This window comes from Rosa rugosa, chromosome 1 (assembly GCF_958449725.1).
Source record: "Rosa rugosa chromosome 1, drRosRugo1.1, whole genome shotgun sequence".
Lineage (NCBI taxonomy): Eukaryota > Viridiplantae > Streptophyta > Magnoliopsida > Rosales > Rosaceae > Rosa > Rosa rugosa.
Window position 1 is genome coordinate 16,260,168 of NC_084820.1, and position 14,271 is coordinate 16,274,438.

The 14,271-nt window shown below is 35.7% G+C and overlaps 2 protein-coding genes across 2 annotated transcripts; one reads left to right on the forward strand and one right to left on the reverse strand.

Moving 5' to 3' along the window:
• The first annotated feature begins 67 nt into the window (after positions 1–67).
• On the forward strand, positions 68–4,008 carry LOC133720933 (CBS domain-containing protein CBSX1, chloroplastic-like). The gene is made up of 8 exons (XM_062147426.1): positions 68–480; positions 617–704; positions 797–861; positions 1,466–1,514; positions 2,806–2,861; positions 3,142–3,257; positions 3,347–3,404; positions 3,486–4,008. Exons 1-8 carry the CDS (start codon positions 274–276, stop codon positions 3,558–3,560), a joined length of 714 nt encoding a protein of 237 aa, XP_062003410.1. The 5' UTR covers positions 68–273; the 3' UTR covers positions 3,561–4,008.
• Positions 4,009–5,054: 1,046 nt separating this feature from the next.
• LOC133720938 (ethylene-responsive transcription factor ERF008-like) lies at positions 5,055–6,337 on the reverse strand. The gene has a single exon (XM_062147433.1). It carries the CDS (start codon positions 5,833–5,835, stop codon positions 5,314–5,316), a length of 522 nt encoding a protein of 173 aa, XP_062003417.1. The 5' UTR covers positions 5,836–6,337; the 3' UTR covers positions 5,055–5,313.
• Positions 6,338–14,271: the final 7,934 nt, after the last annotated feature.

Consider the following 14,271-nt stretch of genomic DNA (forward strand, 5'->3'; position numbering starts at 1 on the left):
CTCTATATATGTTTGTGTATTTCAATGTCACCAACTTCAGAATTTGCCCTTTGAAGTTTGAATAAGAGGACAATCCCAAGATACCCCAACGGCATCGCACCGGCCGTCGTACAATAGACCGCCACGGGTGCACTGCCAGCTCAGCAAATTTAATTATTTTAACAGCTAGCCACCCCCTCCCAGGGCGGTTACACTTCGGCAAAAACAAAACCCCCCCCCTTTCATTTCTAATTTTATACTCACTCCGCACTCCCTCACCGGAAAGCCATACCCATGGCCTCGATTTTCGTTCCAGACCCTTCGCTTCTCCGTAACTTCACGGCGGCGGCTCCGTCGAATCGGCTGCCGTGCCTGCTGCTTCTATCTCTCCCCGGCCGGAGGCCGTTCTCGGTGTCCGTCGCCACGTGTCCAAATTTGGGGCTAGGGAGGTCCATCGCCGCCGTCTCCGGCGCCGCTAGCGACACCTTCATGGCTAATTCGGTAACATCGTCATCATCCTTGGAATTTGTTTGATTAGAATCTAATCATGTATAACTAGTTAAGGTGAGATTAGAATGAGAATTCAGTAATCGAGCAATGCTTAGTTATTTGAATCGGAGGTTCATAAAATTTGCAGTCCAAAAATGGAGTTCTTACAGTTGGTGATTTCATGACTAGAAGAGAGGATTTGCATGTGGTGAATCCTACCACAACTGTAGATGAAGGTGATTTTAGACTAAAGTGAAGCTTGACTAGTATTTTTTTTTTTTTTTTTTTTTTAATATTTTTTCTGATGGATCGATATTTATGACTGCAGCTATAGAGCTTCTTGTGGAAAACAGAATCACTGGTTTTCCGGTGATCGACAGTGACTGGAAATTGGTAAAGCCTTTACTTTTCTGCACCTGTCACTCTAATTTATCAGACATTTTCTGTTTTCCAAGATAGGCTGAACTTAGAGTTAGTCTTCATGTATAATTGATTATCTGGTTGTTCTTGTTGGTATTTCATTGACTGCATTGCATTCGATCAGTTCAGATTTCAATGCCAGACTTTACAAATGATTTGCAATTTACGCCTTTTGAACTCAAATGTTAGAGTCTTCTCGCACTTAAGGTACACTCTCATTGTGATTATATGTGAGAATCAGGTATTCACATTGAGCATGGCAACTCCGCCTGATTCTTAATCTGGGGGTCTAAACTAGCAACTGAAAAGGAAACTATATGCTTGCATTTAAGTATGCAGATGCCTGATTCACAACATCCAAATTTTTTTGTTGACATCCGAAGAATTATGATGCTATTGCCATATAAAAATCTCTATATTTGTTTTCTGAGAATTTCTAGCCATCCTATTTGTATACCCGACATCCGCCTGTTGAAATTTATCCGTTTGGTTGAGCAGCGAAACAAACATTATTTACCTGAGGAAATGTAACAGTAAACTGCAAATAATAATGTATATTGGTTCTTTGTTGATGCAGGTGGGTCTTGTTTCAGATTATGACTTGTTAGCATTGGACACAATATCAGGTAATTATAAAGTGTGTATCTTAATTTGTTATCTGTGTTGTTTATGGAACTATACCTTTTCATTCAAGTTATTTATGTTGTTACTTGTGATATAAGCAAATGGTGTTCTGAATCTTGCGAACTGAATTTTGTCTGTAAGGATCTTTTTTTTTTTTTTCCTTTTCTTTTTCAAGTTAGTTTTTTTTTTTTTGGCAGAAAAAGTATGAAATCTATTGATTTTAAATCTTTGACAGAAAAATATAATTTTTTTTATCTATGATTATTGGCATAAAACAAGCATAAAGACCTTGTCGGAACAGAAAGAAATTAAAATCAATATGATTGTTGGCATACCAAATTCCTATGGGATGCAAAGGATTACTTGAATTTCATTGACCTCCTTTTTGGAACCTCTTCCCAATAAAGAATACAATAAACCTCTACAATTTCTTTGAAGCCTAAAGATTTTTTTTTTTTTTTTTTTTTCAGCAGGGGAATAGTTTTTTCCTGCATTTTTAAATGATCAAATCAACCAAAACTGATTTAACTTGTTTAGAACTCAGTGGATTTTCTCTCACACTTCTCATTTCAAATGTATCCCTGCATTGCCATCTTGTTTCTGCACTTTTGGCTTCCCACATTTCTTTTATCTTCACGGATCTCTCTCTCTCTGACCTCCAACACTCCATTTACCAGGCGTTCTTTTCAAAGTTTAAATGTTTCCACTCATATCATTGTGACTGAATTATGTTAAAGATGTAAAGAAAACACTAGATTGGTCTTTAGTGAATTGAGCACTGTCCTCCAATTGCTTTTTGTGCGACATAGCTGAACACAGTTCACTTCTATATTCTCCTTTTTGGGTAGTGTCGTAGTGATGTTGGGGTGTTGTTTGGTGGACTCTGGGGATTTGTTTGTTAGTTCTGTTTAAACCCTCAATCAACTAATTTTAGTCTGTGCAACTGTTGCATACTACTACAATGCTAATGGTATCTGTACTTATAAGACTGGTAAAATAGCAATGAGGTATTGATAAAAAAAAAAAAAAAAAATAGTGATGAGGTATATCCAATTGTTTCCTTGATTGTTTTGAACAGATGAATTCAAGTTAATTTGTACTATATGTAGTTTCAAACAAATTAAATGAACTGAAAAGTTTATTTGATCAGTTTTTGGGCAGAACTGGTTTCACTGTTAGGTTATGGATAGATTCTTTCTATATAGGTTCTATGAACTTTCAGATATTTTAAGCACAATGATCAAGATGGCCATATCTTACATTTACCAATCATTCCAATATTTGATGTGATAGGTGGTGGTGGAAAAACTGACAACAGCATGTTTCCTGAAGTTGACAGCTCTTGGAAAGTATGTGAGAATTGTTTTTGATTAAATTCATTGTTTTTCCTCATTAAGTTTGGTTCTATTATTAGTATTAGCATAGTATGTCTTAGTAATTGGGGTGGGTTTTATGGACCTATCAGTTTTAAGAGCTTTTCTAGATGAGCAGTTTTGTATATCCAATATATGAAGAGATATAGTGCCTGTTGACTCCACAGCTTTTCCAATTGCTTTTTTGCAAAGAGAAAATCTTTGAAGTCTGACCAGCACTTTGTTTTGTTGTCTCCAATATTTTTTTTCTTTGCAGACTTTTAATGAGGTACAGAAGTTGCTCAGTAAAACCAATGGCCAGGTGGTGGGCGATGTGATGACACCAGCTCCAGTTGTTGTTCGTGAAACCACTAATCTTGAGGATGTTGCTAGGTTAGCTTCTCTGCTGCTTTTTTTTTGCTCTATTCTTTTCCCCCTTACCACAGGCTTAAATTGATCTAGCTCCTGTTATCTGATGTCAGGTTATTGCTTGAAACAAAATATCGCCGACTTCCGGTTGTAGACGACAGCGGTAAACTGGTAAGAGTTTATGCATTCCTTCTCTCTTGATCTCTCTCTCTCTCTATGGTCTCTGATATGCCATCCGTTTTCACTTTAAAGGTTGGAATTATTACAAGGGGGAACATCATAAGAGCTGCCCTTCAAATGAAACATGCAAGTGAATTGAAAATATGACACTCGAGTCCAAGACACTATGACTCAACCTCCAAATGTTCATGGAGCCAATCATAAAAGATGCTCGAGCAACTGGTCTGCTGTTATTTATAGGTACAATATTTGGTAAGTTTTTGTATATAAACCAGCAATAATTGTATCGAATATGAACGACACAAGTACCCCCCACGATCAAATAGTTATGCCCCTCCCCCCAGGTACGAAAGAAGAAAATAATGATGGCATAAATTTGAGTTGGTCTTATGTGCATTGGATTCTGTTTTGGGACACGATCGCGGCCTCCCTGATTTACCATGGGAGGTGTTGGTTGAGCTATAAAGTGACTACCAGGTTAGACCATGATTGCCAAATCAGCCGTACTAGTTGTTCAACCATAAGGTTGATTTTGCGGACAGGGGAGGTTGTAGACTTTCTCATGATTATGATTATTGCTTTAATTGTGATTCCATTATTGTGCATTGAATATGTGCCGTAGCTAGCGAAAATGATTGTGTAATTGAAACTATAGATTTGGCTTTGATGACACAAAACTGCAATCTGTTGCATATTTACCCATCTCGTGAGGAAATAGAGAAAAGAAAGTAATTTCGGTGGGAGGAGTAACCTAGAACATCAACATCGTTGAGACATGGAGAGCCCCATTTTTATATATCAAAAATCCATTGTTAGCATAAGAAGAAACTCCCATTACCGCTAATTGTGGATTAATTGTTGTCCTGTACTGGATTACAGCTCATACAAGGAAGGCTCTTCTGGTCCATATGCAGCTATTGCTTACTGTTCACAGGTCATTTTCCTAAAGATACCAGAGAAACTGTGCAATTGCACTTGGGACTAAAAATAGAATCCGGCGAGTCCTGGCCAAGAGCCAAAACCAAGGGGGGGGACAAAATCGATAAAGTGTACTGTGAACCTATCATATCTTCGATCACTTCAATCAGTTCGATCAAGCACCGCCTCCACCAGCAACAAACGAATCGCATAATTCATCTCATTTATCCAATTAAAAAAAAAAAACCCAAAACTCTAAATCAGCAACAGTGTGGAGAACCAGAAAATACCTAACTCTCAAATATCTCAATGTCGCATTGCTTTTTACAACTTACTATAACTTTAGTGGTTAGCTTGGACCCTGGTGACCAACTGCTGGCCCTCCGTAGTCCCTTTCTGCTCCCCTCCCCACAACTGCACCAACTGAAAATTCGTCGATAATTCGACCGTACTGATCACTGTTGTGGCTTACGCCCCATCTATCCAGTCGATATGTCATGCAGTAGAAGCTCTACAGTACTCCGGAATATCCAATATTAACCGAATCCAACAGTAAAAGTAACCCGACATATTGCCCCATATAGTGAGGTATATATGGTAAAAAAAAAACTGCAAACAATACCCTTATTCCCTATTTTCAATCACATTTTTCCAGTTACAAAAAAAAAAAAAAAAAAAACATTAAACACACACCAGCAACAAGGACAGGAATATTACAGAGGATGCAGAAAATAAGCTTGTTACTCCCATAATTTACATTTTATACTACCAAAATTTCTCATTAAAACGCAAAAAAGAAAAAGAAAAAGAAAAAAGAGAAAAAAAAAAGAAAAAAAAAAAGAGAGAGAGATACAGTAGTAGTAGTAGACTGTAGACTGACTAAAATTGTAATCCCCAGGACCAGGACGAAAGCTTCATCATTGCTTCAGCCGTCACATACCTCCCCTGCGCACGTTAGCAGCCACACCCCCTCAAACTAATTTTAATTCCTCCCCCAATCGCAGACTCCGCCGTCCGTTTCCTCCGGGTCGGGCATCTTGTTCAAGTCGACCCGATCCACGAACCCGCTCTCCTCCGCCGCAGCCGCCCTACACGGCTGCATCTCCTCCATCGGACCCCCCGCCGCCGCCGCCCTGTGTTGCCGCATGGCCGTCTCGACCGCGTCGACTCTGGCGCCGACCTCGGTGGCCTTCTTCCTTATCGAAGCCGCCGACATGTCGCCGTCGCAGCCGCACCCGCCGCCGACGACCGGCAGCGCCTCGGGAAAATTGAGCCTCGCGGACGGGCCCCTCAAGTAGAAGACGGCGGTGTCGTAGGCCCGGGCGGCGGCGACGGGAGTCGAGTACGACCCGAGCCAAATCCGGGAGCGCTTGTTGGGCTCGCGAATCTCGGCCACCCACTTGCCCCACTTCCTCATCCTTATCCCCTTGTACGGCTTGTCGTTCTCGCCTCTCTTCCTATTGGCCGCGGCCGCAGCCGCAGCCGCTTCTTCTTGACCCTCCATGAGTGTAGAAAAAAACTTGCTGTTCCGTTGTGGGTCTGGGAATTGGGGAAGAATTAGAGAGGTTGAAGAAGAAGGTGAATGGGTTTTTGGGAAGAGAGGGAAGGAAGGGGTTGCATGCTACTTGGCCACTAAGCTTGTCATCTGGGGAAGCCTCCACGTCTCTGAAACCCAACAAAAGGAGAGAAATTTTTTTTAAAACCCCCCCCCAAGAGAAAATCCAAATTCACCGACACAATCGCACCGATTTCTTTTTTTTTCTTTTTTGTGGTTTTCTTTTTGGCCTTTTTTTGGGGGTGGGGGGTTTTGGGTATTAGTGATGGTTAGTCAGACTCAGGAGTCGGGAGCCTGTCTCATTGGAACAAAATAGGGTAGAAGGAGAGAAGCTCTATACCCTTCTTTGCAACTGCGCTCTGGTCTTTTCTCCAAATTGAGAATTGGGGTTTATACAGATCAGGATATAAAATAATAATAATAATCTGTTAAAATAAATGAAATATCTACTCAATGGTGGAGGTAGTGATGGGAGCTGTCTGTTTGTGGCCAAGTGACTTCTTTCAAAGAAGTCTCCCTGTTTCTCATTTATAATGGAGAGGATGCATTGTGAATCGATGTTTTTTTATCTGTTTGAGTTAAGAATATAAAATCTTCTTTACTATATAGTTAATATTAATTAATCTAAGTACGTTAAAAATATCTGTGTCAAATTAAGTTGGTTCAATCACTTCAATAGTATTTCTCGTTATAGGTCTGAATAAATAAATAAATAAAAAACTAGCTCGTTACTGTTCAGTAATATATAAGCTATTAACTACCGCTTTTATAGTTGTTTAGCTAGATCTTCGAATAAGTTATGCGGTTAGAAATTATCAATGATCATCCCACATTTCTTTGTTAATTTCTTTCTGAGTAGTATTATGATTTTTTTAAATGAATATTCTCATAGAACTGACATCACACCTACAACATTTAAAGCATGGTTCACTATTAGTAGTTATTTCATAATATGAATTTATATTCTAAATAATAGTGAATCACGTTGAACATGATATTAACTGCTGTTTCATGTACATGTCTTATGATAATTGCTCCTCTTTTAAAACATTAATCTTTCCTTCTTTGTTTATAACATTAATCTTTCCTTATTTGTTTATAACTTACACTTACTAAAGTCTCTAATTATTTCAAAAGTACTCCAAACACAACATAAACTATTTGCTTTAGAAATTATTTCATTATTTTTTGTTTGCTTAATGTAAACCGTTAGGAATTGACTTTTCCCCTCTACGCAATAACAATTTTCATCGGATGCCCAATTCTATCCTTCCCTGAACTTGTTTTCGTACTAGCGGCAAGGGATAAAATGGACATTTCTTCTTCATACCTGACCCACTTGAGCAAATGGGAAATACCTGTACATCATATAATTGGGCCGTCCTTATTATTTTATAGTTTATACCAGAAAAGTTTAGTATCTCATTTTTTTTGTTTTATAATTTTTATTTTCCTTTTTCGGTTCGGTTCCCAGAATTTACCGCCAAAAAAAAGTGATTGAGTGAGACAGATTTTGGCGGTCGAATTAATGACATCCTCTGTAACAAGTCATAGGTTTTCAAGAACAGAAACATCACTGCTCACTAGTGAGACAAACATGGATTCCATGGATAATTAGTCACTGTAGAGTTGAAGGATCTTGTCCATTCTAGCAGTAGAACAATTACAAGGAGGTAAATAAATAAAAAGAGGGTAAAATTTCGATTTTACTATTTTATTATTATATATATATATATCATTTAATTCAGGATAGAAAGATATCGCAGTCGTTAACTTGTCAACATTTTATATTTCAATAATGATTAGATTCTCTGTTCGGTTTTCATTAAATGCTGACGTTTCCTCCTTATCTTTGCACGAACGCATATTATCCGTTTCAGTCTCATATGATTGGTTTCCAAACTGCTAGTAAATTATAACCGACTAGCCAGCTTCTCTTACCTACCTTTATTCTCTCAATTCTCTTGTTTTCTTCATGTTATTCATCAATTCAGTGAGCCGCCATTTCTTGAATGCACTAATTCAGGAGTCGTCACCGCTCAATTATGGTGTTACACGAGCCAGCCGCTTTGGCTTTCGGTTCCAAGTTCCAACCCAAAAATGACGTGTAACCAAATCTACCCCTAAATTAAAAAGAGTTATTTTTTTCCCTGCTATGTATAAATAGAAGGGTTATTATCACAAATGGTACCTGAACTATACCTCAATCTTATCGATGGTACCTGAACTTCAATTTTGATCACAACCAGTACCCGAACTTTTCGATTTCATTTTAAATGGTACCTAGAGCCACCTCCGGTAACTATTCCGACTAAAAACGGCATGGGAGGCAATCATAGTGATGATTTTTCATGATTTCAAGGGTTGCAATCATATATAGTGATGATTTTTTGGTAATATACTTGCCTTGAACTTGTTTTTTTGTTTTTTTTTTTTTTTAGATTTGGCTTTTTTGGCCGGAATAGTTACCGAAGGTGGCCTTAGGTACCATTTAAAATGAAATCAAAAAGTTCGGGTACTGGTTGTGATCAAAATTGAAGTTCAGGTACCATCGATAAAATAGAAGATAAGTTCAGGTATCATTTGTAATAATAACCCTAAAAAGAATATCTTTATCAGATAATTTAGCAAGTTTTTTTTTTTTTTTTGATCGGGATAATTTAGCAAGTTAATTGCTTGACTTTATCATTTGGACTATTAGTCCCATGTAATTTTAGAAAGTCCAATCGATTGAAACTTTGAAAGTCTAACCACAATAAGGGGGGTGTATTGTATATGGAATTAGTGGAACTTTTAAAGAAATCTATGGAATTTAAAAGTCTGGGTGTATTCAATATAGACTTTTAACAGTCCATGAAAGTCTTGAGGTATTCAATTAGGATTTTTAAAGACTTTATGAATTCCACCAAAATCTAGGGGTATTCAATTAGGACTTTTAAAAATGAATCAAAGTACAGAGGTATTCAAAATATCATTCATACTTATGGAATTAGAAAATCATGGATAATCATGGACTTTATAGTGTTAACTATACATACCAAACTCCAATAATTTTCCAACCTCCAGACCAAAGATTTCAAAAAGTCTATCAAAGTTTCCTCTTCAAAAAAAAAAAAAAAAAATCTATCAAAGTTCTTCTCTCTACGCACGAAGAAGTTTGTCCTTCATCATATCTCTCTTTCTTAATTTTTTGTCTTTTCTCTAATCTTTTATGATATCAACCTTTTTTGATACCCAACATGTTCATTGTACTTGTTGAATGTGATTTTTGCTTTTGTTTGTTTTTTTTTTTTTTTTTTCAATTGTGATATTTCGAACCCTAATAGCAATAAAAATGACCCAAATATTGTGGTCTACCCCTAAGACCTTGAACCATACTAAATTTTATCTTATTAATTAATTATTCTCATTAATTTGAATTTATATTATGGTTCAAAAAAAGGTTGAACAATTGAATTTCAATTGATTGATTATAGATCAAGACATTGACCAATATTGCTACAATATATGTTAATCGGCGAAAACAAAATTGATGAGAATTAATCATAAACATCAAGTGATCTATATTGTATATTTATGTTGTTGGAGATTAGGAATGAGAACAAACTCGCTAGACAGACTAACAATCATTTATTTGAGTCAATTTCTATTAGAAGATACTGAAACATTGAAGAGACAACAAGTTATTATTTTGTTTTGTGTTTGGGCTGCATTTGTTTTATTTATTTATTATTTTTTTTGTTTTTGTTTTTGTTTTTGTTTTTTTTTTATTTTTATATTTTGTACATCCTAGGAAATCTGTAGAAGTCATTCATAATAAAGTATATAGATTTTCATGAATCAATAAAAGTCTGTTGCTAAAATCAATGGTTTTAAGAAATCCATAACAGTCTATCAACTTTTTAAAGAATCTGTGGACTTTTCAAAAAGTCTGTCATTTAAAAAAAGTCTGCACAAATCCAAATACAATACACCCCCCTAAGTATCTAGCTACATTATTATGTGGCACTAATTTGTACCTTGAAGAAAATGGTTTCTACACATCTCCACCAATTTGAGAATCTTTGTTAGAAAATTAGAGAAGAATAATTTTGTACATGTAATTTCAATTATAGTGAGTAACATACTTTGCAGTACTTGTCACAATGCATATAATGCCACATACACACCTTTGGTTTCATCGTTTTCACGCATCATATTTAACAACATGTGGTGGTTCATTTTAAAAACGATTTGGAATAATCCTTGTGTGGTTGTCTCCAACCTTCTTGTTTGCCTTATTAAATGTTACCTACAATAAGATTTATATGAGCATTGACGAATCCAAATGATTTATGTATTTGCATAGATCTTGTATATTTTATGTGATCAATTCTTATGTAGTTGTTCTACAAATCTTTTGCATTGAATGGTTGGATACTTTGATTGTCTCCACAATCTGCGTTACCCCCTAATTTTCAAAGAACATGTTATATTCATATAATGTAGAAATAAGAGATTATAACAATTTAAAAACGATAATAACCGTTTTATAAGACATCAGTATCTAGCAGTTAACGATAGCTTAATTAACATTTTCAATCACATTTTGTGAAGAATTTTGTTTTTATCTACTTTTAGTCTTTTACAGACAACACAAATCACACTATTCTCAACAAGTCCTAAAAAAGAGATCGGTATAACCACTCAAAAACAACACCAACTCACCGTGTATCCAAGACGGCTCTATCAATATTGGCTTAAAGAAAAGCAACCACCAATTTTCTTCAAATATACAATATATATTTCAGTGTTGTATGATTTGACTGACTTCCAAACTTTGTACTCCTAAAACAACGATTTCTCATGTATATCAGTAAACATAACCAGATACATCAAAATGAGCCGATAGTACTATGTGAAATGACTCATCAACCGACTTGAAATCAATTGATCGAATAGATGCCCATTACTCATAAAAACACACGATCCCCAGCCTCGACCGGTGATTGTACCTCTGGTCCTTCTCAGCCTTTACAGTTCCAACTTAGAAAAAAACCCACTACAACAATCTGACAAGTTTCAATCGGTGAATGCTAGCTAGCTTGCTCCATCTATCTATATCATTGAGCGCACTGTTGAACATTTTAAAGCCATTCACCGACCCCTCGTACATACTTTTCTGCTTTCTTGCTAAGCTACTTGAAATTTATGCTTGTTATATGTAGGTGTTACACTGCTCGAGCTCCAAATCAGAACTATTCTAACCTAGGTGCCACTTTCCTATATCAAATGATTTTACGAGTTTGTTTCATTCGTTTAGATGGCGTTTAGTTTTGTGACTATTGTCAATGGAGATTAGTACTAACTAGCTAGCTAGGTTAAATCATCACAATAAAGTAAGAACTTGCATGCATAGATTTAAAATAGGTAGCCAAACTTTTTAACTAGCCCAAAAATGATGGAGCTTAAATGGGGGTGGATTTGGGAGATTGGATCAATCAACCTCCACTTTCATTGATGCATGTTCTTAAAACTGACGGCTTGCCTGCTCCTCCTTTGTTAGTTTAGTTTCTAGCTTCAGTTAGTTGTTTGTTTGTTTCTTTTGCTTTTGTATCTTCTTTTGTTTCGTTTGCTGCGTTTGCAGCTTTAATGAAGTATTCATTGCCCAAAAAAAAAAAAATTAATCTTAAACGTTTTGTTGTTTTCTGATGGAAATATATATATCGAGGAAAGTGCTTTGGTAGCATGTGGACATTAAGAAAACTGAGATAGAGTGGGGGTAGAAGTAAAGGCCAGATAGCGAAGGTTTATAATTATGCATGTGTTTGGTCATTTGCTCTTTTCAGAAACTTTCAGTTGGTAATTGGAGCATGCATAAATGCTTACCTTTGTTCAAACTTTGAATTTTTGAAACGGAAAACATAAATTTATGGGAGAATATGAACAGCAGGAATATTTTACAAACTCGATCGTTATCATCCATCCAACCTTGTTTGACTTCTAGGATTCTAGCATTATTTTAGTAACTTAACTAGCAAATTAGCCCGCGCGAGGTTGCGGGTTTGTTTTTTTTTTTTTTTCAAATTTCATATGTAATAGACAAATACTCGTAATCTAAGAAACATTGGCGCTACTTAGAATGTGATTTGTTTTGTTGTTAATAATATATTAGCAACAAATGGGATACAACACAAAATAAACTTTTTACATGATTTGTAGAAATTTAGAAATACAAAACAAAATTGTTCTCCTTTAAAAAATAAAAAAATAAAAAAAAATGAAAGGATATAGCAGAATTGTAATTTCAGTCAAAAGTCACGGGTAAAACCGTCATTTCCTATCCCCAGTGAACATTTGTGAATAGTAAACTCAGCTTTAGTTATATGTACTAGCAAATTGACTCGCGCGATGATGGGTTTTTTTTTTTTTTTTTTTTTCAAGTTTCATATGTAATAAATAAATAAATAAATATTTGCAATCTAAAAAACATCGGCGTTATTTATAATATGATTTGTTTTGTTATTAATAATAGATTAGCAACAAATGGGATACAATAAAAAATAAATTTTTTCCATGATTTGTAGAAATTTACAAATACAAAACAAAATTGTTATTCCTTGAAAAAAAAATAAAAAAAACTGAAAGGATGTGGCAGGATGGTAATTTCAGTCAAAAGCCAGGGCAAAATCGTCTTTTCTGGGTGAACAGTTGGAAATGACAAACCGTAAATCACGAAAAAAAAAGGGGCAAAACTGTATTTTCCCTCCCTTATGAACAGTGCTATGAGCTTTAGTATATGTATAATAATTTGTAACAAACCTAAACTAATTAAACATAGAGTAAATGTCACAAACAATCTCTAAAGTTTGGGTCATTTGACACTATGATTTCCAACATTTTAAAACTAACTATCACATTGGTACCTCAAAATTAATATTCGATATACTTTTAGTACACCATCCGTTAATAACATCTTGAACTCCTCCATTTTTTCTTGGGTATTTTTTCCTTACCCTCTCTCTTTTTTCCAACACAAAATTCATCATCGTCTTGATCAAGATAATTAGTTACCAATCACTAACTAAAAATAAGAAAAATGTAAAACATAAATAGTACCAGTATATGCAAAATGAGAAGTAATTAGGATAATTACTAATTAACTAGTATGAGAGAGAGAGAGAGAGAGAGAGAAATGCTCTTGATATAAATGAGGAGTTAACGGTGTTATTAACGGAGGGTATGAAAAGTATGTCGGAGATAAATTTTGAGTTATCAATTTGATAATTTTAAAATGTTAGGAATCAAAATATCAAATAGCTCAAATTTCTGGAACTAAGCATATTGACACTCAAACTTTAGGGACTAAGCATATATGAGACTACTAATTTGGCGCATTCCATGCCTAATAAATCCTGCAGATTAGTTGTGTTGCAAAATTCTTCTTCCTCATCCCCTGGATTGTTTGGGATGTGATCGATGCACGCTGTAACTAATATTCACGAAACCCTAAAACATTAATAGGTCCGCTTTATGACAGGACTAACTAATTAATTAATTGCTGTTTGACCTGTGAGCTAGCTAGCTAAGTAGCAAGTAGTAAAGGAGTGTACAACTGTATGTATATGCATGCACATACATGACATTTATGAGTTTGGGAAGCTGAAAATCAACTTTGTGGACACCAGCATTGGAATTAATAGAACATAACACTATTTTGCTGACAATCAATTTGAAAGATGATTGGGTTTGTCAGACCAAGTATTATATGAAGGCAAATACTTAGGTGGGGGTTTCCCCACCACGTGTCCCTACGGCAGGCCAATCAGGAGGAAGAATTTTGTTTGTATTTTCCGAAAATACCCCTGATTCTTAAATGTACAATACCCAAAACACCCCCCTGCTGGGAGGTGATTGGTCTGCCGTAGGGACACGTGGTGCGGGTGCCTCACGCAAGTTTCTCTCTTATATGAAAAACTTGACCAGGGGTGAGCCGTGTTTAGTTTAAATGATTTTAGATGTGAAATGAGATGAAAATATGGGTATTTATTCTTTTTCTTTTGCACAAAAGCCTTTGAACAGCAACTTTGCCATTGAGCTAAGACTATCTTTATAATTAATTACTCAACAACATTGACAAGAGAAAATTTACATTACATTAATGTATCAATTCATTAAAGATATATATACTATTTTATTATATCGCAAACCTCTACCAAAAATCAACCAATAATGTGCTCTGCCTCGTTACAATCTACTGTTGCAATATTGTAATTATGTCGATGACAGGGTGAGACAAATCCACACCTTAGTTGCAGGAGTAGAGGAAGCGTCTATATACCTACATATAAATATACATATGTTTTTCTTCGACACTATATATATATATATACAGGGGCGGAGCCA

Coding starts and splice junctions, on each gene's coding strand:
- LOC133720933 (XM_062147426.1), top strand. CDS start 274: ATGGCCTCGATTTTCGTTCCAGACCCTTCGCTTCTCCGTAACTTCACG. Junction 1,515..2,805: donor AGCATTGGACACAATATCAG/GTAATTATAAAG, acceptor TTGATGTGATAG/GTGGTGGTGGAAAAACTGAC. Junction 2,862..3,141: donor AAGTTGACAGCTCTTGGAAA/GTATGTGAGAAT, acceptor TTTTCTTTGCAG/ACTTTTAATGAGGTACAGAA.
- LOC133720938 (XM_062147433.1), bottom strand. CDS start 5,835: ATGGAGGGTCAAGAAGAAGCGGCTGCGGCTGCGGCCGCGGCCAATAGG.